Here is a 25,381-nt window from a genome sequence, read left to right as displayed (position 1 = left end):
ATATTAAACAATAAATTCGTGTTCAAAACCGGGTTTAACCTGTGTATAAACTTGTAAACTATTGCATAAAAGCATATCGAGGATGATGATGACTCATTGCTGAATGGGCAATGATGGAATCACGGAAGAAAAAAAAACCTTCCCAAAACAACGGCCAAGGGCAACTATTGGTCTTCAAAAATTAATCAAAGTAATGGCATTTACGCAACAAACACAAAGGGTGCTTCACAATAGACAGTTTGTGTTTTTGGGGGGTTCTAATTAATGTTTGTTGCACACCACTTGCAAGACTGGTCATTAGACCATTAGGCATTAGCCGATGACCTTCCGATTGATGCCATTGCCTTCTACGCCCTTATTGTGATGCCCCTTTGCAAGAGTTTAAAAACCAATAAAAACGCAAAAGGCACCTTCAACCCTAATAAAATTCCCCTCAAGTGGGGGGGAGGTCCCCGGATGCTGGTGAACGCTGGACGACGACGACGACGCCCTTACGAACGACGCCACGAAGACATTGGCCTAAAAGTATGCAAGGGCACTGAAGAACGCCGGAAACAGGAACGGAAATAGCTAGCTAATGGCGGTTTTCAGCGGCCCCTTTCTACTTCTACTCCTTCTCTTTCTCTCTCTCCTAGTCTCTCTGTTGAGAGACATTTCATTTCAGCAAGTTCCGAGCACAGTTAGCCACAGAGCGAATATTCAGCCAGCCAACAACTGCCACAAAAGTCGTAAACGCACCCCTTGCAGGGGCAGGGGAGGGATGTAGGTAAAGGTAGGCTGCTGCGCTGCGATTAACGATTTACGCTCGGCGCGGCACTTTTCTCGGTGACGGCGGCGGCGTCGTCGTCGTCGTCGTCGTCGTCGTGTACTGAATAAAGCAGAGAAAAAGAGAGAGAAACAGAGAAAGAGAGGAGGAAGAGCAGGAGAGGGACCAACAAACGCGCGAGTGGGGGAGTGGAAACGAGGCCAAAGACGTTGAGCAATGGGGTGATGATTTATGGCCAACGAAAGAGGGGATGGGGTGCGACGAGCTCACGAATCAGTATCGTTAATTGCCGATATGATTAATTGGCCGAGATGGCGCAACAGCGCAACTGGCGGCAACGGTCTAGCTGCGACGCAAAAATGGCCTCCTCATCCTTCCTTTCTTCCTTTCTTCCTCGAGTCCCCGTCCATTGGTTTGAGAAATGGTAGCAGAAACCCGCAGAACAAACAAAAAAAAAAGGGATGCAGATGAGATCCGTTAGGATTCGAAACGATCGGGCTTTAGGAACATATAAACATAAAAAGAGCTATCCGGGCCGATCATCCGGGGCCAAACGTGGCGCTTAACGCATGGCGGGGATCATTCTCTCCCTTTGATTATCTGACGTCCTTTTCCCTAAAAATTATGCAAAAGGGTGTAGAGATATAGATGTTGATGTTTTCCCTTTAACTATCGTGCTGAAAAATCGATAAGAAATGCGATGCGATCGGGTAAATTAGCTAGTCAGTCAAAATATAACAGAAACCACGGCTAGACCTCCTTCCCTAGCGTTTTATTTTTCATACAAATCGAATTGGACAGTTGGTTTGAGTTTGAGTTGCTAGCAAAGTTATAAATTTATCCTTTTTTTTGTTCTGGTATTTAGTTTTGTTTGCTTGTTTATGTTTGTTTCAACATGCGATTACAATATGAAGCCCTGGACCTGATATTTTGTCGGAATAAATCACACGAAACTGGTTTTTGGTTGGAAACCTTTTTTTTGCGTTTTTTACGATGCGCCTCCTTCATGATCAATTCAATGATCTGTTGAGACATCCGAGTATCTTCTGGTCGTAAGTTCAAGTTCATGTTTCAGTTAAAAAAAATATAGGATCATTGAGATTGATAGCAAACAGAGTGATCGAGTGAGAGAGAAGAGAGAGAAAGAAAAACGAAAGGAGAAGGAGAAGGAGTGGGATTTTGTCGCGCCCCCGGGGTTCAATGATACCACTGTGCCCACCACCACCACCACCCACGGCCCCATGGACCCAAAAATGTACCTTCAAACCTCCTTTCCGTTCCCTTCGACCGAGACACTTGATCCGCTGGGGAGCGCTGATCGCCGAAACCGCCAAACCGCAAAACTCCATTTAAGCACCCTCTTTCCATCACCACCATCACCATCATGGCATCGTCCGCAGCGCAGTTTCCAGCGACCGCAACAAAAAAAAAACAGAAAGGGACCAAAAAGGAGCCCTTTCCATTGCACCCAGAGTGGCGCGGGCGCGGCGCCGATTTTCCAATTTCCAGTGCAGTCGCGAGCAGCCGCGCTCATCGCGCATCGCGGGGAAGGGTTGAAGGGAGTGATGGAGGCGGAGGAGTGGCGGAGTGGCACATTTACGATGCATCAGCCAGCGAGGCATCATCATCGGCCGCTCGACGCTGTCGCCCGTCCGCCCGTAAAATGGAAAAGTGGCAGCCAGCAGCAGCCGACGCCTGGCACTCCCGGGGCTTTTCGTGGGGAAAAAGGGGGGCAGGGGGCAGGGGGAAATGGGGAGGTTGGTTGTAAAATGTCTTTCTCGTGCCCTGTCGTGCACGACCGTCATCGCCTTCATCGTCGTCGTCGTCGTCGTAGAGCGTCGAGTTGTGCTGCTGCTGTACACCGTGTTTCGATCGAGCATCCATAAACACGTGCACACACACGCACACACACACACTGGCACAACCTGCTGACCTGAATTACACCAGCCACTAGGCCATTCCGGCCATTCGGGGCCAGCACCAGAGGCCATCGCATCGCGCATTCCAGTGTTGGACATTTTATGAACCCAGGCGCACTCTGTGGGACTATAGCTGGCTGGCTGGCTCACACACACACACACACACATACGCGGGGGTTTGTGCAACGCGCGCCTTGGTGACCGGCGCATGCAATGACGTCGTCCACCAGTCCGGGAAAGCGAGCGGCACTTAACTGTCTGTTCGTATGTGTGTGTGTGAATGTGTGCCAGGATGCATAAAGGGGGGGAGGTTACGAGGACACCACTTTCCCGGGAGGTTGGCCTAATTTTCCCTCTACAACCCCAACACGCCCTTTGCCCAAGGCCGCCAAGGCCGTCGTCGCCGCCAAGACCGCGCGTCGAATGCACAGAGCAGGGGAGTGTGTGTGTGTGCGAGAGAGAGACAGAGAGAGAGAGTGCAACTAGTTGAGGACTTGCTCTTTACCTCGCAACTAGGTCAGCCAGCGCAAGCCAGCCGCGAGTGGGTCAACAACCCCCGCGGTCCCAACGACTGGCAGGATCCAGGGGAACCGGGATCAATTGCAGGCTGCAGCTGCCAGCCAGTGGTCAGGGCATGCCAGCGCAATCACTGCCAGCATTCAAGGCCAGCAAACGGACATAAGAGGAGGAGAGAGAGAGAGAGAGAGAGCATCATGAGCTCCCCCGCCAGAAAGGAGTTGTTTTAATTAAAGTGATGCAAGGGGGATGGAAAATAAAAAAAAAAAAAAGGGGGGTAAACGAAGGATTAGCGAGCGAAATTGAAACAAATGTTTAATTGTTGCTGTGAGTGTTGATGTGTGTGTGGAGTGTCGTCGCAGGCACGCAGATAACGCAGACAGTGATTATGATGATGGAACGGATGGAACTGGTGTACGCGATGGTCGAGCATGCAGCATGCTGACGGGAATCCAGGTCAAGTGACACTGTCCCTGTCTTCCCTTTTTCCCCCCCGCACCACACCACAACCCCTTGCACACAAACAGACAGACAGCCAGACAGCCAAAAGGGGCAACAGCTTCTCTCTCTCTCGCTCTCTCTCTCGGTCGTTGGAGCATCAAATCAAATTTGAAAAAGACGTAAGTAAGTACACGGGACCCCTCAAACCCCTCACAAACACACACACACACATACCCGGGTCGAGGGGGAGACAAGCACACAAACAGAGAGAGAGAGAGAGAGAGAGAGGCACTCAGAGGTCCTTCAGTGTGTGTTCTGTGGTTTTTGATGTTTCTGCAGCAGTTCCAAGGGTGCAGCACCCCCCCTCCCCCCTTAAGGGGTACTGGGGCCACACCAAAAACCCCGTCTCAATGTGTGTGTGTGTGGTTGAATGTGCAGATATGAAAACCCTGCAGCCTGTGTGTGCAGCGGAGCAAATCAGTACTCGTTACTGCTGCTACTGCTGCTGTTGCTGCTGCTGTTGCTGCTGCTGTTGCTGTTATCCCTGCCCACTGCGAGCGCCCCCTGTGGCTTCTGGGCACGCGAACGTCCTGCCAAATGCTGATGATGCCGATGATGACGGTGAAATGAAGCAAAACACCGACGACGACGACGACGCCAACGACGACGCCTAGCCACCAGCGGTACGACAGGACGCGCGACCTTATAACCTTAGGAGCCATCACCACCAACGCAGCAGCAGCAGTAGCAGTAGCAGCAGGCGTCACCAACGATGACGCCATTAGCATCCGTTCGGAAAGATCCGGATGGGAGGCAGGGAGATCGACGAAGGGCATACCGGCGATGGTGGTGGCGGTGGCGGTGGCAGTTCGGGATTCGTCGGCAAAACGCAACGAATATGCGCGTCGGCAGCTGCGCCTAGCGGTAGTAGCGTCCGTTTGGCTCCTTGCTTGCTTGGTTTTTGGGGGATCAAATCAAACAGCGCGCGCGAGAGAGAGAGACAGAGAGAGAGAGAGAAGGAGGAGGGAGTAAGGAGTGTGATGGCAGGTGGTGGCGAAGAGTGAGTTACAAGATGAGATGACCAGCCCTTCATATAGCGATGCTCCAGAGGCGAGCTACCGAGCTGCCAGATGCTGCTGCTGCTGGCCTCTAGCTCGCACTATCACTCCACCTTTGTTGCTCTTTGTTTCTCTCTCTCTCTCTCTCTCTCTCGGTCTCTCTCTCTCTCTCTCTCTCTCTCTCTCTCTCTCACACGCACTGTCTCTCTGTTTGCCTCTTTGTTTCTCTCCCAACGGCCTGTCAATGGTTGCAGGTGTCGTTGATTGGCGAGATTGACTACTATCTGCGGACGCCCCCGGACGCCTCGCTGCCTCCCCCCTCCCCCGAAACCGGCGTATGCGAAAGGGATGCGCGGGAGGACAGTTACGATGCCATTGATGTTCCCATTCGCTCGCGGCCCGCGTATTACATTCGCTGGCGCTGGAGACGACGACGACGCCACCGTCGCGTCGACTGAAGCTGGGAGTTGTCAGTGAGCCGAAGCCAAAAGCGAAGCGAACAAGCGAGTGAGCACGCTCCGCACAAAACACCACACCGACACACACCAACGCACACACACACACACTCGACCGAGTGGTCCTGGTCCCTCTGTGCCGGCATCGAGTGCAGCAGCAGCAGCAGCAGCAAACGGTGGCAAACGGTGGCTGAAGCTGCTGTAGTCAGGCAGCGGCTGCCAGTCAGTCAGTCAGCTCCGCTGGCTGGCCCACCACCACCACCACCACCGCTACGCCATCCCGGTTTCTTGCGCGTTTCGCGGGACGGAGGGGCGCGTTCATTCAAACATCAACCACTAACCCGGTCGGTCGGTCGGTCAGTCGGTCTATCGGTCGGTACACCAAAAGACCCACTCCTCTACGTGAGGTGCGGCACGTGTGTGTGCCAAAAGTGTGTGTTTGTGTGTGTACCGCGGTGATTGAGTGCGTCGTGTATAGGCCAGAGCGTCACCGGGCGTTCCTGGGCTCTGGGATTTCGAGCTATCGGTCGGTCGTTCGGTCGGTCGGTGGCTGCCCGGTCCGGTGCCCGGCCCGGTGCGTACGCGACCCCTTTGCCTGTGTTGTTGTTGTGCTTGGTAGTGGCTAGTGTCGCGGACGACGCGGACGACGCGACTCTAACGCTGCATCCGTCCGTCCGTCCGTTCGTGTGCGACCTTCACCGCACGCGGGTCGTCGCGTGCTGTTCGCGGTCGTAGTGCGTAGCGCCCGGAATAGCTAATAGAGAACGCAGCACACACACACGCGCACGCACGCACGGATATCGGGGTCTCGGTGAGACGCGACAGTACGGTGTGTATCCCATATCAATTAATCGCTGTCACGGTCACCGCGACCACCAGCGCGACCAATGCGGCCAGCCGCCCGTAGTGCCCTTTCCCTCCCGTACCCGCGAGCGTCGTTATGCCGCCAAACATCACGAGCGCGCGCCGCGCGTTCAATACACCAAACCATGATCAACACTCATCAACAACATCTTCATCGAGCAACATGTGTACATGTGTGTGTGCGTATGTGTGTGCATGTGTGTGAGTAGCCACGTGGCCACTCGGGGCTTCCGGGCGTTCGGGTTATCAGCAATCCATCCATCCATCCATCCATCCATCCAACTCCATGCAACTGGCCAGCGCCATGTGCCTGTTACCCGTAGCAACGCACCGAGATTCTCCAATCAATCGCCTAGGACCTGCGAGTCAACCGTAAGGCACCGGCACGGATGCCCGTGCTTTGTCGTGCTTTACGTCTCTTTTTAGCTTAGTTGTTGTAGTCTTTTGTGAGCGAAGCGCATCGCTGTGAAGAAGTAAACAACAAACCAAAAAAAAAACACTCGTGTTACTAGATCGTGTTCATTGTTAATCATTTTTAAGGGGAACGTGCCACAGTCCTTGTAGTAGTAGTAGTGTTAGTGTGTGTGTGTGTGCATCTGTGCATAATGCAAACGGAATGCATTTGCAGTGCAAGTAGCGAGTGAGTGAAGTGTGAAGAAGAGTAGTGTGAAAAAAAAAGGTTGGCGAGGGGGGGAGGGGGCGTGCAATGAATCCGCCTCCTGCACTGGCACCCCGGCCTGGTAGCCAAACCTGGCCCTCGTCGATCTTCGCCGCGTCCCGGCGCCCCTCCGCAGCCCGCACCATCGTACAGCTCGATGCGAAGGGACGCACCTACAGCTCCGCCGTATCGGCGTTAAACTTCCTGGCCCTCTCGGGAGGCGTAGCCGGCACCGAACCTCCGCCACCACCACCACCATCTGCGGTGGTGCCTCCGATCGTAACGATCGGTGAGGTGGCCCGGGTTCCACTATCACCGACACCATTCGTGCCTCAACAGCAACAGCAACAGCAGCAACAGCGACGAACAACGGTTGGTTTCGTCCACGCGAGACCCATCGATGGAGACACTAGTAGTAGCAGCAGCGGTGCACACCACCGTACGCACCGCTCCGAGTCGCTCAAGATCGACAACTGGGACTACATCTACACGGAGAAGTGCACGACGACGCGATCGGTGCTCCACGCGCCCAACACCGGCAGCTGCTTGTAAGTTTGAGGGAGTGTGTGTGTGTGTGTGTGTGACCTAATCGCGTTGCCTCACAAACCAACAGGTTCGGGGTCGGTGCGCTGGCCGCTTCGGCTACGATAGCGACCGCAACGGTTGCGACCGGCCAACCGCACCACCATCACCATCAGCTGCTGCAACACCATCATCACCTACACCATCACCACCATCCTGGCTGCTCCCTGCCCTGTAGCGAACACCGGTGCATCTCGGGGCAGGCCGCGGCCAAGGTGTCGACGCTGCGGCGCCACTACTACCCCGAGGGTGCCTGGGGTTGGATCGTGCTGGCGGTCGCGACGCTCCAGGCCATCCTGAACCACGGCGTACAGCTGGCCGGTCCGCTCTATCTGCTGCCCGCCGGTCACCGCTTCCATCAACCGGCCGTCAACAGCTGCGGTAAGTGGCCACATTTTTTTTCCTTTTCGTTTTCGTTTTCGGATGTGGATCCTTCGATCATCCCGGGGGGGGTTGTATGTTTAGTTTCGCGCTTTATTTAGTTTCGACAATAGCAGTGTGTGTGTGTGTGAGTGGGATGGAAGATGTGGGGGAGTATTGAGTGAGGGAGTAATTGTTTTTTTTTCGTTTCTTCTTCCGTCATTGGTCGTTGTGCATTGATAGCAACGGAGATTAGATTCATATCACGACTTTTAAGTTCAACAGCGCAACGCGCAATGCCCTTGCAGTAGGTGCGCCGGGGGGTGGGGGGTCCCCGAAAGGTAGAACCAAGGACCGAGAGGCGATCGGTGCCAATTGGTTTGGGAACTGTTCGAAGACTATTCAATTCAACAATAATACAAATATGTGCGTTCGCTGTGTCTTCTCGCTTGATCCTTCCTGCTCTGGATACTACTACTACTACTGGGAAGCATTCCCTCGATTGCTCGATCGGTGATGATTACGAACTAAATTAAGTGGGATAGGAAAAGCGATCTGTATATTTACTGTAACTCACTCCTCCATCCTGTGGAGGTCACATCAAAGATCAGTAGATTTAATTCGCAGCATTAATAGCGAGGCATCGAATCTTATTTTCTCCTTTTTTTTGTTAAAATTCGAGTATTGTTCAATTGGTTCAAGTGATGCTAACCGTGAGTGCGATGCTGCTGGTAACAAAAGGGGGATTGTGCTAATGGCATTCTTGTACGCTGAGCGCGCTCAGATCAAAAGTTTTACAGTACATTCGAGGGTTTTTGCGCGAATCAGTTTTCATCAGAAGTTCAGTTCAGTTGTAAAGCTGCGAGAGCTGCAAAAACAAAAAAAATATCTGTTGTTGTTGTGCTTCGTGCTTTGTCGTTGCTGCTATTTAAATTGTTGCTGCATTTAAAAACTAGAAATACTTAACCCTAACGCACCATGATCGATCGATGCGCATCATTTATCCACCAAATAGTCGATCGTGGCACTTCGAGTTGGAAATCGGGGGATGATGGTTCAACCCCCGAGAAATGACCCTGCGCTACATTGAAAATCAATCACGCCATCACACGCCATCGCTGATTGTTGGTTAGTAAAGTGACCGAAGAAGAAATCGAAGATGTGCGCGCGTGCTGTGATGATGCGACAGCTATGTTGACGTACCCCCTAAACCATCGTATCAATCACGAAACAATCAAGGATGAGCGTAGGTTAGGGCGATGCCTTTGGTATTGTATCGAGCTGTCTGAGGGGGGTTGCAAATCCTTACGAGGGCGTGCATCGCATCGCATCGCATACTCCTGTTACTAGGTGTAAGCGAGGGCTAGCCACCGATTGCTCCTGTTTTTCGCTGACGCGTTTGGTTTTTTCAATAAATATCTAAATGGTAACCGGATGCAAAACCGGACGCCTAATGGTCGCCATGCCAGGCCGCAACGTCGGGGTACTGTACTGTAGAAAATGCGTTGTTTTATTATCACGAAATACGACTGGCCTGATTAGTACTGTTCCATCGCTTCCATCGTCCGGGTTTTCCGGTTGCTCGATGGCGTCCGGTGGAATTTGCAAGATGGAATGTTTGGCGTATGGGAACGCGCCGCGACGCGCCAGAGCCGTTTGTCTTTTGCTTCTACTCGCCCGGCAGGATGTTGGTGCGTTGGTTCCTTTGCCGTATATTGTAGCGAGCGAGCCCCTTAAACCTAAGAACCGTACACCTAAGCTGTGTGTGTGTTTACTAGCTATTTTCGCGAATCTTAACACCATCGTCCACCGACCATCGACCGCGTGCCGTTGATTGAGTAACCTTGGGACGTGTGAGGCTTCTTTGGATTGGTTTTGTTTTCCCGTTTTTCGCTCGCATTTTTAGTCACTTTTCTGAATACACTTCTTCTCTCAACGTAAATCCTCCGCTCTACGATCTGCATCCGGAATTTATGTTCGTTTAGTTGGTTGTTTCGTTTGCTTTGTTATGCCCTGTGCATAAAATTAAGTACATTCAAATTTTGCTCCATTAGCATTAGCAGCAAATGGCAGTTATAGTAGCGCAATCGAAGGTAGGAAATCTCTAGAACCTTTACCCTTTCCTTAATTTTGGTAAAGCACTCAAGGCAACGCGGTCGTTACAGTCTGTTTTCTGCTCCTACGCCCAAGATGTTTTCCAGCTGGGACGATGTGCTGGCAAGCGCGGCAATTTTTCTATGGAATATGGTGGCATTTTACTGTACGATAAATGGAAAATCCAAAACGGTAAACTAAACTGTGTTGATGCCTGCCTTCGAAATATACTCTTCGAATTATACTCTTTGTTTTACTCTCTCTCGCTTTCTCTTTTTGAATCTCTCAACCTCTACTGTAATGCGTTGTGCGAAAGTTTGCCTGTAGGGATTGATCTCGCCAATCGTTGCCTTCGCTTTCGTGCGCCATTCGAGCGGCGAAAATACACTAGCTACGGTTCGCTAATAGTTACGATATATCATATATATTTATATATATTGGCAAAACTGCCACCAAATCTTTAAAGCTAACGCGCGTGTGTGTGTGCGCTTACACGCATGCCTTAAAGAGCAGGATGCAGCCGCAGACAGTTGTTTAAAATAATATTATTATGCGTTTAAAAAAAGAAAAACAAACGGAAAAATGCGTCATGAATGCTCTTTTTCCACTCACAAGTTCACTGTTTTATCTTCGTCCTACATCGCGCGGGGAGGGGGAGGCTCGCTATCTGGTTTTTGTTTTCTTGTGTTTGGTGCCTCGAACCCTTGATTTGCTTTGAGCGTATAAATGTTTTTTGTTCTGGTTTTCTGGCATTTTGTGGCATTTCTTTAGGCCTGCTATTGCTATTTGATGTGATGTCCAGTCCAGTTACGATTATATCGGCTGTTGTTGTTGTTGAACCGCTTGTTGGTCTTTAAGTCTGGTTAGGTTTTGTGGTAATCTAATCGATGCGGCCTAAATTTTGTTCCCCCCCTCCCGACGATCCCTTCGTCTTCTTCTTCTGCTTCTGCTTCTTCTTCTGCTTCGTCTGCTGCAGTCTCGCGTTCAAATGGCACGCCAGGGAAGAGATGACACGGGGTTTACCAGGGGGACCGGACTGCTCGCCCATTACTCGATACCGAACGTGTCCGTCTCCTCGACGGCCATCAGCAGCTTCTCGTACAGTATGCCGAGCGACGGGTACGGCGGTAGGTCCAGCCGGTTGAAGCAGGTGTGGGCCCGCGGGAGCGCATCGACCTTGTCCCACTTCTCCACACAGAACCGGCGCATACCGGTGGCACCGCGAAGCCCCGCAAAGCCATCGTGCGGTACGCTCGAGGTACCCGTCACGAACTGCAGCAAACGAAGGCGCTGAGCGTTCGAGAAGGTAAACAGTGCCTTCCAGAACCACACGATGACGGGATGCGAAGCGTGGTAACCCCCCCGGTACTCGGTGTTTTCGCACCAATCGCGCAGATCGATCTCGACCGTACCGGAGATGACGAACTCGAGCTCGCTGGCATCGAAGACGGAGACGAGCCGGGCATCGATCACCTCGTAGAACCCACGCAGCAGCTCCTCGGTTTGCGGCAGTACACCCCGCTCGAGCCGCCACTTGATGATGCGCTCCAGATAGTCCCGTTTGTTGCGCTCGGTTACGGCAATGTTGCGGCCGTTCGGGCGCAGCTCCAGCTCCACTTTGGGCTGGCCGGGCCGTTCCTCGGTTACGCTGAACGTTAGCCCCAGCTCGCTACCGTTGCCGACATCGTTGTCCCGGATCCACAGCAGCGACTGGTGGAACTCGTTGTCGAGCGACTCGAGATCGCTCAGCGCCACCGGGAGCTGCAGCAGGGCCTTGTAGAACGGGCGCGTAAAGAACACGTCCAGCAGGAACTGGTGGGCCAGGGCGAGCCCGAGAAACCGTCCACTGAAGCGGTACCTGCGGGGGAGGAGTTTTTGTTGTTTTATTGTTATTAAGAATCCGAAGCTCCGGCAGCTCACCATTCCAGGCTCGAGCGCGGCAACAGTCCGTACTCGGGCGTGATCTGTACGGTGTAGATGTCGTTGGCCGAGTACTCGTACAGCCCGTGGTATGGGTTGAAGAGGCTGCGCGACACCAGATAGAAGAACTCGCGCGACGGCCCCCCATAGTCGAGCCCGTCCTCCTCGTCCCACTGGATGCAGAGGCGGCCGCGCTGCAGCTCCCGTCTGCTCAGTGCCATCACGCTCCGGAACGCGTCATCGAGCAGGTAGTTGCGGCGTACGTGCAGCCTATGCGGGGCAAGAAGAAGAGCAGACCGGTTATACAGTGAAAGTAAAGTACACGATCCGCGGTCAGTGCCGCGGCCGCGGTTTTAACACTCGCCAACAGTCCCCATAACACAAACGACCTTGGCCTCCAGCTGGAGGTGTGTAGCGGAGCCGCACCAAGAGTGTGTGTGTGTGCGATCTGCACGGAACAGCAGCAGCAGCTGATGAGCAGCAGTGCTCGCTGTTATAAGACTCGCATTTATTACCAGACCCCAACTGGTACTGGCGGTTCGGCAAAATGCATAATTCATCCGGAATGCCACCGGAATCACCTTCACCATCGATTGGCTAGCGTGTGTGTGTGTTTTGTTTTTTTTTTGTGCTAAAGTGAGGGCCGATAGTCGAAGGGGAAGGGAAGAAAGCGCGCGAGGGTGTGTCGCGAAGATGAAGAGCCGGTCAACGAGAACGACCAACTGGACCATCGATCGGTGTAAGTGGTGCTGGTGGTGGAAAGGAAGAAAAAAAAAACAGAGCGTCCGCGTCACGGATGACGGACACCGGTACACACCAGCACACCAACACATAAAGCACCGCAAACTCATACCTCACACACATACACACCTGACCTTCACAGTCAGGTGGTTTATGGTTGAGGAGGAAAAACAAAAACGAAACCAAAAAAATAGCAATAAGGCAGTCGTAAGGAAAAGACCCCTCCCCCCGTGATCACGATCCGACACCGGAACTCGTCTGGTGGTGACTTACTTGAGCTGCGGTCCGCGCCCGAAACCCTTCGATTCGAGACGCTGACAGAAGAGGGTCAGCTTCGCGTCGAAGTCGCGCCGCAACCGTTGGGGGTGCTGCTGCTGCTGCTGTTGCTGCTGCTGGCGTCGACCACCACCGGCGGCGGCGGCGGCACCACCCTGTCCCTGGCCGTTGCGTACGACGACCGCACCCTCGTTGATTTCGTCCGGTAGCCCGGCTGCGGCTGCGGCCAATCCAAATCCTCCTGCTGCTCCATCTGCCCCTCTTCCTGCTCCTGCTCCATCTGCCCCTCGTCCTGCTCTTCCCGCTCCCGTCGATCTGCCTACTCGTGGTCTTAGTTCGTTCATGATTATCAACTCGTATCCTTCTGCATCGCCGCGCGTCGGGCGACTCGGTGCCAGGGTGCTATGAGGGCGCGGCGGGATGTAGTTCATTATTTCTTCCTCGAAGAGGCTACAATGGCGGCGATTTTGGTGGAACCAGAAAGAAAGAAAGGAAGCAAAGAAGGAAAGAAAGAGAGAAACAAACGATTAAGACACATAATAAGTGCGATCAGCGAGCTTCTCCAAGGGGGGAGGGGTGCAAAACCGGACACATATCCTGGACACTCGTATCGCCTACTAGCGACACCATCTTGACCTCATCGATGCATCGACGTGACTTACAAGGCGTAACAGAAGCAACACCACCGCGCTAGCGCCCTCATAGCCCTAACGAAAGGGCCGAAGGATACGTTGGGCCGGCGTACGGTGCTCACGCCACCTGTACTCACGCGGACGCCCGAATTCACGCGACAGTTCGCGCTCGCGCTCGCGCTGTCCACGCGGATTCTCCACATCGTCGTCACTGCTCACGATCGGAATCGCCATCCTCTTTACGTTACACAAACACACACACGCACACGCACAGATTTACGATTGAACACAAAAACACACAGGAACAGGAAGAGCGTGGTGTCGAGCGAGCGTGATTTCAGATCAACTGTTGAAGGAGGTTTTCGTTAAGGAAATGTTAACGTAAATGATGCCACTGTTGGCACATCACACCGCGGTGCAAGCATCAACATAATCCCGTTGAAGTGTAACACATTTGAGGAGGTTTTCGTTAAGGAAATGTTAACGTAAATGATGCCACTGTTGGCACATCACACCGCGGTGCAAGCATCAACATAATCCCGTTGAAGTGTAACACATTTGAGGTCCTATCATATCACTCTTTTCAATACTGTTTGGCAAAAGTCTTTTTAGCTTTTGTGTTACGGGAGTTACTGCCTTATTTACGGCTGTCATAAGCCACCGACAAATGGTTTTTTTTTTTTGTTTTTTGAAGGAGTAGAGTCCGGGAAACGTGTTTTTCAATCCATTGAAAACTGAGCTTGAAACACGGAAATCATTGTTTCACAATTGCAAAAGTAGCGTCACCCTAACCACTACTACAGCTTGCTAGGTTATAGTTCGAACCGGACATCGAATCACACATCCTATATGAAGGTTGATACTTTTGATCCTTGGCATGAAAATCGCATTATTAATGCCATGTCACTACATTAGTCATTCAAAGATTTGTTACATGCAAGCTGTTACACAATCCACGTGAATTCGCTTTTTCCCTAACTTCGTTACTTGACGGGGCGTGTGCCGATCATTGCATCGATGCATTGTGTGTTGCCCAGTGTGACTTGCCAGTCCAGTTAAGGCATCCGTTTGTCATCCGACTTTACGGCTTTGTCTCGGCCGAGCCCAGGGGTCAGTCAGGGGCTAGTTTATACACAGCAGCAGCGGCGGGACCGAGCCGCTAGGTGCGAAACGACCCAGTGTCAAAGTGTAAAAATGGAACGCAATCGAGATTTGCTTTTTTTTTTAGGGAGAGAATGGGATTGCGACCACCTATTCATGGAGGGCATGGTTTTGGGTGTTAGAGAATGAATGATCGATACATTGATCAGGATTTGCTGGCTTGCTGGCTAACACCAGTACACTGACCATCGGACCATCTTTTCCCGGGTAGTAAACATGACGAAGTGTCATAATATCAGCTTAACAAATGCAGAGAGAGACAGAGAAAGATAGCGAGAGAGAGAGAAAGGGAGAGCAATAAGGAGTGCACTTCGTAGTGCAGACCCCTCTAGTGCTCTAGTGCCAGCTCACCCAGCATCAGCACCCTCACCCTCACCAGGTGCGAACGAACGAACGAAGGTGTCGGTACGCACACGTCTAATTACAGGGCGACGCAGGGCGCGGTGGCTCGAACCAGACGAGTAGTGACCGTAATCGCGCGGCCACTACTAAAAATGCAAAATACTCCTGCACCACTCGCACTCCTACTCCTAAGTACTCGAATGCACTACAAATGCACTGTACAGTGCCTTTGTGTTAGGCAAAGTCGAACATTATCCTTCAGGGCGATCAGCTCCGTGATAGTCCCGAACTGGAATGACGAGGAATGTCAGAAAAAAGAGAGAGAGAGAGAGAGAAAAGGCAAGGCGAACTGAATTTTTGGTAGGAGTGCCCACCACTGGGGGGTTCGAGAGGTTCTCGTCTTATCGTCATCGCGATATCATATCGCGCGCCTATGCACGCCGGCCTCTACTGGCCTTGCCGATCGCGCCCAAGGTCGGGGCCACGCCAGAGGTGTGGCCCACAGTACAAACACGAGGATCAACAGTCTACACGGTACGGCCAGCTAACAACGAAGCCACAACGACGGACGGTGTGTGTGAAGGCCGAAAATGCTCCCTATTGATTGGAGCGAAAACGTATTGTGTAAGTACTAGGCAAATGTGTGTATGAGTGCGTTTGCCGAACGCTTCTCCTTTTCTTGGGCAGGATACACCCTGAAGCGACAAAGCAAGGGACTCCCGAGGAAACAAACAAAAAAACACACACACAAACCAGGTATAGCAGGCAATGATAACGGTTGCGAAATTTGTAAAAAAATGAAAATTTTCCTGACCTCCTGACCGACAGATCACAGACCCCGGGGGGGTCTGAGTCGGTCTTGTTGTTTCAAACCTGCAGAGTAGTTGATTGTGTTGCGATCCAAAAGACACACACACACACACACACACCAGGTTGGTCACCAGCAGTCACCGGGAGTACAGAAACCAACAGGAAACGCTGACACTGCTGACGACGACTTTATCCGCGATCACATCCATCCGCGAAATCACTTGTTGCGATCTTCTAGCGTTATGACGACATATCGAGGCGGCCCGAGGGGTGCGATCAACAATCAACTCAGGTGAAGAGATTACGCTCTTCCAAAACAAAAAAAAAACAAAAAAAATGCGCGAAAAACTCAGGCTAACGAAACCGAAAGGAATTCAATTGGTGCAATTTTCCCAAGGGTGGGGTGGGGTGGAAGTGGTGGTGGTGGAAAGAAAACCAAACCGCTATTAGACGGTGACAGAAAAAAAAGAGAAGAAAGGAAAATTCGCCACTTGTTGATTGTCGGGTTATAATTTTTACACCTTTCCCTAATTCTAATCAAAATCGAAAGGAGCGTTACACGTTGACCCGTGTTTGATTGTGTACGAATGCGTGTGTGTCGTTTAGTTGATCGTTTGAGGATTTGATTTGGTCACACCACAGCCATTTTCATGCGACGACGCCCGACACAGTCTACAGTTTTTCGAAAGGCACACTACATACTTCCACACAAACACACACAGACACACACAGACACACGAGAAGGCGCGCGCGAGTGCGGTAAACTTACTAGCACAAGACTAGCTACTAGAAGGACGCGCACCAGAAACTGAACCGATTCCAAGAAGCTTCACCAACCGACTAAGCAAGCTGCGCGAACGCTCCGTGGATCTTAAGGCGAGGATCGCGCTTCTTGGAGTCAAACACGAACGCGTCTTCTCACTCGCTCTCGCGCTCACGCTTGCTCGCGCTCGCGCTCACTAAAGCGAGCTGCTGCAAGTAGTTTTCTCTCTCTCTCTCACTCTGTCACTCTCATAAAACGGCGCAATTATCACGCGATTAAACCTATATCTGTATCTTTAGGAAGGCTGGCTGGCCGGTACCTGCGATCTCTGAACTCCCTATCCCCTTTTAAAGGGATAAAATCCCTGTACCCCACACGGGGACAATTCAAACAATTCAAGCGCGCAAAATAGTAGCAGAAAGGCTGAAATGAATAGGCTCGATAGGGGTCAGCGGCCAAGTCTGTAAAATCTGATTGTAGCAAAAAACTATTGTCTCCCAAAAGGAGGCGACACACATTAAGACATTGAGCGCGCTTTTGCCGCTATAGAGAGACCAATGGGCATGACTCATCGGACTGGTACACAGCAGCTCTCATCAGATTATCAATGGGGGTGCAGCTCCACCGATGTGCCGATGTGCCGATGTGCGCCTTGAGGCAGATGATGTGTCTGCTCGGATAGCTGCAATTGCAGCTTGTATTCGATTCGAACACGCTCGTTGCGCTAGTAAGTTTGTTCGATGACGAATATGAGATTCAAATGCCGTTACGGTTATTTTTCCATTATTTTTTGCAGCTTATTTTTGAGCAGCTTATTTCTGACTTGATGACATGAGAGTGGAACTTGATGTTCCACTCATCAGCGCTTATCGGATGCAGGTTAAGTTCTCTGGGGGGGGATTTCTCGACCAAAAATAGGCCCATAGGAATCTTTTGCCCTTTCCCAAGGTCACCCTTGTCGCGAAAATGACGCTCTACCAGCGTCAGCGGCGCAGGAAAAATCGGCAAGAGTCAGCAAACGCGGGACCGAAAAAGAAGAAGAAGAAGAAGAAGAGGCGCTGGATGCATCAGCGATCGCAGCGAGGCAGCAGCAGCAGCAGCCTCAGCGAGACACACTTGCACACCGGAAGCATCTTGGCGGGCCCATCGGAGTCGACAGGAAACGGTGCTGCTGACGACGACATTATTATCCCGGTTATCCCCAACCAAAGGGAAGCAGCGTGTTCTAGCCGGGCTCGCAGGCATACAATCACAATCATGATGTCATGTGGGATGCCGGGGCGGATGGGGTTAAAAAAAAAGGGTAGGGGGGGGGGTGCGCGATCAACAATTACCAGGGTGGAAGAGGACTGTCTAGTAAAAAAAAAACACAAAATGAAACCGAAAGCATTTCCATCGGAACTCCCCAAACCAATACACACCAGCACATCCAGTGCGTTACGTGCGAGAGTCGTCACAAGTGGTTCTTAGTCCGCTCGCCTCCCCCCCAGCTTCCTAGACTGCTGACACGCTGCTGACATTCCGGGTGGTTAAAATTATAAACAAATGTAATGGAGGCCCGATGATGATGATGATCGTCTCACCGACCGATCGGAGGGCGCGTGTCGTGACGACACTAACGAAAGCGAAACGGTAAACGTTTCTGAGACGCAGAAAAGAACGTGGAGGAGTGAGTGTTTTTCATGATCGCTAGTAGGAGAATAATATGAAGGAATCTAAGGGCGTGTAAGGTAATGATGAAACGGGCAGAGAGAGAGAGATCATGAAGTGGTTACAGTTTTGGTTTTTGTTGTACGCAGCAGAATGGGAAAGGGTTTTTTTTGGGGTTGACAAACACGAACAAAGGCGCACTGTACTGCACAACCGCATATATCTTCGCGTTTACTTCAAACAACAGAAGAGCAGAACAACTCCTTAGAAAAGATCTCGCCTAGAGCGCTAGAGTCAAATCATTTCGATTTTTAAGTCCAAACAAAATAACGACAACATCAGCGCAACGGCGACACAACACTTGAAGTTCCGTCGAGTTGTGATAGCTGCTGCTCCCTGCCTGCCACACATCTTGCATACAGTCGCGGAGAACGGTCTCTTTCGCCCGAACCCGAATCGATAACACGTGTCATGAGCGGGTGTGAAGTGGGCGCGCGCCTTCTAGATCTTCTGCTTTCTCCGCTTTCTCTTGCTTTTAATGCTCCTGAACTACGCCGCTTGTTCGCTGGGGCTGAATCGGTATGGACTGACTGTACCTGACCTCTGACCTCCCCCATAGAGAGCCTTATTCATCTCCACACTTATTGTCCGGCCATGTTAGGGAAGAACAATAATTGCACGCAGATTAGCCGATCGCTAGCACGAGGTTGAAAAGGCCAATGCATGTGTGGCAGGCCACACCAAATGTAGACGGGTGGGTGAGATTGTGTTTCTTTGTTGTTTTTTTAACAATTACCTATAGACAGACACACTCATCGGGGTCACGAATTGCTCAAAACTCAATTCAATTGATTTTCAGGACAGAATGTGTCCGCTCTGGATGACCAATAGTAATCATGGATGATGTTTAATAATAAACATTTCATAATGAAATCGTTTCGACAATCTCAATGTGTAAGCCTCTCTCTCTCTCACGTGATTAAGTTGTTTTTGAGACCTTTTTCCCCCTTTTTTCTATAAATGCTGATCATTTCAACAGAAATTGTTTAACATTTTGTCCATTCTTGATTGCGTGAAACACTGCAACGCGCTGCATTTTGAAGCGGTTTTTGGCAAAAACTTACGTTGTTTGGCAAACGTCGCGTTTCATCCATTTAAAGAACAGTTTCACCAAGCAATATTTGAAAATACTGTTACAATAATTAGGCAAAACAAACATTTTCTTAAGCATTACTCGTAAACAGCAACACTTTTTCAAATAAAATCTGTATAAAACTTATCATTTATCACAAAAGGAGCTATCTATATAAAGCTTGGAACAGTTAATACTTGGCCGCACAAAATAGGTCATATCTCAGCCAAAAAATGACGTATAAAGAAAAGAAAGGTGTTATTTTGTAGGTTTTCTTATTGCCTTTTATAAGAAATATTGATGAAAATTTTTCATTTGTTTTTTATATGACTTTTTCAACTTTTGCTTTGACATCACCCAAAAATGTTTGCACAGTACTGTAGGTCACATCATTCGCCCTCTTGTTGCATGTCACCCTCATTTCAGTTAGTTTTTATACATTTCTGATATACTTTTTAAGTTTCCTTATGATAATTGTCAAATAGAAATCGATGGAACGAAAATCCAGACATTTTTGGGTGTTGATAGTTTTCCCTATCAAATCGATCTATTTGAATACAAAACATTAACGCCATACCTTCGGCAAGAACAGCTACCTAAATCATGCCAAACTTACACAGCATTGTTGGTGAACGAATGAAGAACAAAATCCTTTTCTGTAGACACTCTTTTCTTGCACAAATTTCGAATGAACGTTGCCCCAATGAGGAAAACATTTGATTTGTCGCCACAATTTCATATCCCATGCCAAAGCATCATTTTATGGACAAATTTATCTTCGTAAATACACCAAACCCTTCCTAAATCATTCCCTCTATGAATGGTAAAATCAAATCTGTATTCTGATATTTTTCTAAATGCATTTCTACGAGTGTTTCACCGTCCATCGAAATGCATGGTTTGAATTCGGTCAACACTTGTTCATACAGCTTCCCTGCACGGATTTGGGCAATAAAGCTGTGCTCTAGCGTCCTATTTGGCTATTTTCTAGCTTTTATGACCTTAAAATTTCTTTTAAAAATATTTCCCGAACTGTTATGCCGACTGTCGTGAATTTTTCTTGGTGGCATCACGCTGAGAGATCCCTGGATTGTTGATTCAATTTTGTCTGCAGAATCGGGCATTCGTTACACTTTTCGGCTGTTTTATTGTGCTAAAATCAAGGTAAAAGTCCCCTCCTAAACTTTACATATGGTATTTTGAGTTTAGTTTGGAAATTTCAAGACTTTCGCGGTGTTTTCTCCAGCCAAATCCAATTTTTACAGTGATTGTGCAGATTTTTTTTTCTCCCTTTGCGTTCCATCGGCGATAACTTTTGAAGGCATAGATCAATTTTGACAAAAAAATTACCACTAAATAAACAGACTACAATGATTAAAACGCTGTCAACGGAATGGCAAAGTGACTACTAGGCGCGCTGCAATGATTAAACAAAAGCGGCCAAATATTAACTGTTCCAAGCTTTATATATATGTAAAAGAAAGTTCCGTTCGCTTCTAACTCAAGAATGGCGAAATTTTGTCTCTTTTATGGGAGGATTTTAGAGCTCTTGATAAGATAGCCAGTAGCATGGATCACCTTTCTGTGTTTCCCATGCGAGAACCCGATCGACCGAACAACAAATAGCAAGAAATAACGCATTGTCGACTCATAAGAAGAGATGTATCAAGTGTATCTTCGATGCTTGCAAACCTTGCGTTTACATTTGCCTCATTTTTTTTCAACGAACATTGTGCAGCACTGATCACACAATTCTTTTGCAAAACAGCCAAACATACAACAGTTGTTTTCGATTGGCTTTAAATAACACAGTTTCAAAATTTTAAAAATACACTTCAGAGGAAATATGGCAGTATGAGTGGAAATTTCAAGGAATATCTTACATTCATAATGTAAACAAATCTTCCCCAAAAAAACACACATTCAAATATTCTTGAAAAATTGTAGTTTAATATAATGCACGAGAAAAAATTGCAGTTAAATGGTAACCTCACAGGAAAAAAAATCAGCCTTTTTGGGGCCCGAATTAATAGTAATCGTTTGCGTTTTAATGTTACAATTGAATTTGAAAAAACCCCAAAAAACAGACGGAATAAGCGGTAAAGAGTGGCCGACTTACCTAAGCAGTATGGTGAGCTCCAGGTCGTGACCGTACCGATCGAGTGCGGCCGTCCCCTCGACCCGGATCGCGTTGATCTTTTCGCGCAGATTCCGGGAGCACGCGGCCGACCCATGCCGCTCGCGCAGTATCTCCAGTATGTTCGGTTGGCGGAGGAACGCAACGACCTGTGGTAGGAAACAAGAGGCCAAAGTGAGACTGAGCAAAAAAAAAAAAATGGGCGAGTACGGTCCCGGACAGGACGTACCTTTTCGTTGTAAGCGACCGGTATCTGCGCCTCCGCCTGCCACCGATGCATGGTGGTGGTGGTGGTGGTGGTGGTGGTGGTGGTAGCGGGTGGACGTGGTGGTGGTACCGGCCGTACATCATCGGTGACGAGCCGGCGTGGATGGGGTTGCGGCCGACGCAACAGGCTCGCCGGTACCCGCGGTCCCTCCGTCGGTAACCGAGGATCCATGAACGATGTCCGCCGCTGCCCATGATCGATGAAGAACTGTTTGCCACTCTGATCGTACTTACTCTCCCAACCGATCGGCAGTGGTTCGTGGGGTCCGGTGGCCGCAGCGAAGCAGTTAACCAGCGCCACCAGATCCCGGTTGTGCTGGTAGCGGGTGAAGCTGGTCGGATCACGGCGTACCCGCGACACCATATGCTTCAGGGCGGCATTCCGGTTGTACAGCTGGATCGCACCCTCGTTCGTGTGCAGCATCGAGTAGAAATCGGACCGGCAGAGCATCAGCACCGCCGGATGTTCGACCAACGGTTGCAGATCGGTTCGGAGACCGCTCGATTCACCACCGTCCGGTTCGTCCGTCGATGCCCATTGGTGCCGTGATGGTGGCGACAACGACGCGGACGACGACGCGGACGTCGCCGTCGCATTGCCAGACGTTGAGGCCCGCGGTAACTCCTCCGCGGCACGGCTTCGCTGCTGCATGTGCTCGTAGATCGTGCGCCGTATCGATTGGTACCGGCGATCGAGCTGAGCCCGGTGTGCATCCGGACCACCGTCCGGGCCCGTCAGCGCACTGCCCACCGCACCGTGCGGCCCTGGGCGTTGCCAGGAGGTGGTGCGCGTCGCGTGATCAATGTAGAATATCCGCCCATGGCTATCCATCCGGGCTTCCCAGGCCGGCGGTAGTGGTTCGTCCGGTTCGGCGAGCAATGCCCGGCCCCGTTGCTCCGGTATCGACGGTAACCGCATGATCGGAATGTGACGCAAAGGGACGGACGCGCTCGGCGTGACGCTTTCCGCTGTGGACCGAGGCCTAGTCCCATCACCCTCACCCTCACCATCAGCAGTCGCGTGGGCCGGCTCGTTCGGCGCCGGTTCTGCTTCGCGTTGCTCCCCGGTCGACTCATGGGACTCATGAGACTGTGGCTGTGCGCGGTCCACGCGCGCCAAACGTCTGGCATGGTGGGTGGGTGTCGGTGGACAGACCAGCTCCTGGTGGACGGCACGGGCTCGAGCCCGGGTCAACGGACCGCGTCCCGGAGCGGGGCGCGGACTTTCGCTACCACTGGACGCTGCGACTGCTGCTGCTGTTCCGCCCCGTGATCGTGGTGCGCTTAGCCGGCCATTCGAACGGGTTCGTACGAGAGGACGATGGGACCGGACCACCGAGGAGGATACCGTGGCCACGACCGGGGTCGGCCGGGCCTCTACCACCACTCCACCGATCGCACCTTCCTGTTCCTCCTCTTCCTCATCTTCTGCTTCTGCCTGTTGTACCTCCTCCTCCTCATTCTCCTCCTCATCCTGTTCGTTTTCCTCTAGTTGTTGTGGTTGTTGTGGTTGCTGTTGCTCCGTTGTTGCCTTCGCTTCGCGAGATTCGAGCTCGGTCGGCTGTTCGTCCATATCGATGATGTCAAAGCTGAACCCTTCCTGATCCAGCACACGACGCTCCCCTCCCTCCGTTCGGCTGGATCTCGCCCCCGACCTTGGTCGTTCCCGGTCCGGTCGGTAATGGTCCCGGCCCGGTCCGGCTGGCGGCCAGGAACGCTCGAGCGGTCGGTGCAGGTTGGGCTCGACCGGGACGGGGACGGGGACGGGGACTGGTTCCCCGTCCCGCGATTCCCCGCCCGCACCGAACCAGAACGAATCGTGCAGCGACACAGACAAGGTCAGGCCGTTCGGGCGGACCTTCTTTTTGGTGCCATTGTCGCTGCTACCGGTGTCACCGGTCGCCAACGCGCTCGTCTGACCTTCCTTCTTCTCCTCCTTCTCCTCCCTGCATCCGTCGTCTTTCGTTCCGTTGATGTCGCTTTTCCGGCGCACTCCGAAGGATCCAGAACCGTCCGGTACCAGCGGCGATTGGTGGTCCGATATCTCCTGCTCCTGGTGGACAGTGGGTGGCGGCAGCGGCGGCGCCGGTGGTGATGGTATCTCGGTAGTCGATTCCCGGGTGTCCGGGACCTCGAACATTTTCATATCCAAACACTCCTCGTACGGTGTGGGGGGGAAATCCTGCATCAGGCAGGCTGCTCGCACTTCCGGCGGTTCCTCCTCCTCCTCCTCCTCATCCTCCTCTTCCTCTTCCATGTCATGGTGCCCTTCCGGCTCGTCGTCGTCGTCGTCGTCGTCGGACGCGGAAGACTCCGAGCAGCAGCAGTTGCCATTGGCGGATGGAAGGTCCTGTCCCGGACGCTGTTCCTGTGCTGGTGGTTCGCTCGTCGCGGAGAGAGTCGCCGCCGCCGTCGCCTGGCCATCACCTGCTGCCGGCTGGTGGTCATCACCGATTGCCCCGGGGGCCGCCGGGACTATGGTACTCATCGTGTGAGGGTTGCTGCTGCTATTGCTACACTCCTGTTTACGATAGAATGACCTTCCGGTCCAGTGCCGCCTGTTTTGCGGACCATCGTCCCTTCCTTGACGATGTTCGGTTCATGGTGAGGGCATGCCAGATACCCGTGGACTGCTGCATCGATGGAACGGTTGATCGGCAGGGATTGAGATTGAGATTGAGATTGCTTGATTCGAGGACGTATCACCACCAGGCTTTTACCCTCCAAGGACACCAGGTACCCACCACCAACCAAAATCACAAACAAACTCGGAGGGGGCCCCGCTGGCCCTGACGTTCCAACCCCTCCCACGCGCCGCGCGTCTAAACGAAAGGTGGCGAGAATGGTGTGCGAGAAAAGTGAGACAATTTGACAGTATTGTCATGAAATGTCATGACAAAATCCGTAGCGAGAATTCCATCCCGCAGTGAGCGAACTGTCAAACGGAACGGTGGGCGACGACGGAATCTTCGGAAAAAAACCTATCCACCTATGCAACGATTCGCCCAGTACCGTATGACCTTTAAATCCGCTGTTTGCTTGCATAGATCGTGCAAAGTGAACTGTTATCAACATTTTTATACTGTTTTTTTTTTTTTGCAAGAGTTCGTCGCTTATTTTTCGCAAATCCGTGCAAATCACTCAGCAAAAGTGATTCCATGCAAAAATCGTACATTTTTCCTGCATGTTTCTTTGTTTTTATGTCTATCAGTTTTGTGCCACCAAAAAAGGCATATGCGGGATATGCTGAACCCTTGCTTTGCTTTTACAGATCTTTCTTTCGTCGGTGGCCAAAAATAGCCATTTTTACTGAAGTGACATAAAGCATAGAAATTGACCCAGAAAAGTTGAGGACTATGAATTATAGACCCCGTTTTGGATAAGGATGCCCAGCCCATGGGAAAAGGTTAAAAAAAACTGAAAAGGGATAATTCCTGAATAGAACGACACGACATTAAACCACCGATGAAAATGTCGGAAAATGTCGGCCTCACAGAAAAGAAGCTTTTGGCATTTGGAATAAACCCCTTTTGCCCTTTCGGGTGGGAAAAATATTCCTTCGAATACATTATCCGCATCCGCAGCGGATTTAAGGTTTTCCCTATTTTCCGATTTCAAAATTTCCGATAAATGAACGCACGATTTTCCGCAAACTACTACCGGAACGAGACTTTTCCTCGCGAGGTAGTGTGCGTGACGTCGTCGTCGTGCAAGGTGTGTGTGTGTGTCATGCGCTTCGAGCAGCATATTTTCGAGCATATATATTTCCAGCATCGCTTCAAGCAGCATATTTTTTACGCTTCAAGCAGCATAAAAGCAGATTCGAGCAATGAAATA

General features: G+C 51.0%; 3 protein-coding genes across 5 annotated transcripts in view; 2 read left to right on the top strand and 1 right to left on the bottom strand.

The window, feature by feature from the left end:
- Position 1, top strand: part of LOC125949376 (glutamate receptor ionotropic, kainate 2) — a 6,573-nt gene extending 6,572 nt beyond the window's left edge. For all 3 annotated transcript variants that reach the window (XM_049676358.1, XM_049676368.1, XM_049676350.1), the window contains one exon: position 1. This exon is cut by the window's left edge and continues 662 nt beyond it. The gene's annotated coding sequence lies outside the window, so the exon portion shown is untranslated.
- Positions 2–6,715: 6,714 nt separating this feature from the next.
- LOC125951795 (uncharacterized) lies at positions 6,716–10,503 on the top strand. Its single transcript, XM_049680880.1, has 3 exons — positions 6,716–7,225; positions 7,291–7,647; positions 10,485–10,503. The coding sequence occupies exons 1-3, from the start codon at positions 6,726–6,728 to the stop codon at positions 10,501–10,503; spliced, it is 876 nt and encodes a 291-aa protein (XP_049536837.1). The 5' UTR covers positions 6,716–6,725.
- Positions 9,952–24,353, bottom strand: LOC125951719 (E3 ubiquitin-protein ligase HECW2-like). The gene is made up of 5 exons (XM_049680752.1): positions 21,507–24,353; positions 21,260–21,426; positions 12,648–13,100; positions 11,634–11,903; positions 9,952–11,571 (listed from the first exon to the last, which is right to left on the bottom strand). Exons 1-5 carry the CDS (start codon positions 24,030–24,032, stop codon positions 10,761–10,763), a joined length of 4,227 nt encoding a protein of 1,408 aa, XP_049536709.1. The 5' UTR covers positions 24,033–24,353; the 3' UTR covers positions 9,952–10,760.
- Between the last annotated feature and the right edge of the window lie 1,028 nt (positions 24,354–25,381).

Source organism: Anopheles darlingi, chromosome X (assembly GCF_943734745.1).
Source record: "Anopheles darlingi chromosome X, idAnoDarlMG_H_01, whole genome shotgun sequence".
Classification (NCBI taxonomy): Eukaryota; Metazoa; Arthropoda; class Insecta; order Diptera; family Culicidae; genus Anopheles; species Anopheles darlingi.
The sequence above is the reverse complement of the archived record's forward strand: the minus strand, read 5'-3'. Positions and strand labels throughout refer to the sequence as shown.

What these genes read in the sequence shown, in the direction of transcription:
- LOC125951795 (XM_049680880.1), top strand. Translation starts at nt 6,726, where the DNA reads ATGAATCCGCCTCCTGCACTGGCACCCCGGCCTGGTAGCCAAACCTGG. An exon ending in CCCAACACCGGCAGCTGCTT is followed by an intron (nt 7,226 to 7,290) that starts GTAAGTTTGAGG and finishes ACAAACCAACAG; the next exon opens with GTTCGGGGTCGGTGCGCTGG.
- LOC125951719 (XM_049680752.1), bottom strand. Translation starts at nt 24,032, where the DNA reads ATGAGTACCATAGTCCCGGCGGCCCCCGGGGCAATCGGTGATGACCAC. An exon ending in CGGTCGCTTACAACGAAAAG is followed by an intron (nt 21,427 to 21,506) that starts GTACGTCCTGTC and finishes TTCCTACCACAG; the next exon opens with GTCGTTGCGTTCCTCCGCCA. An exon ending in GAGCTCACCATACTGCTTAG is followed by an intron (nt 13,101 to 21,259) that starts GTAAGTCGGCCA and finishes CCGCCATTGTAG; the next exon opens with CCTCTTCGAGGAAGAAATAA.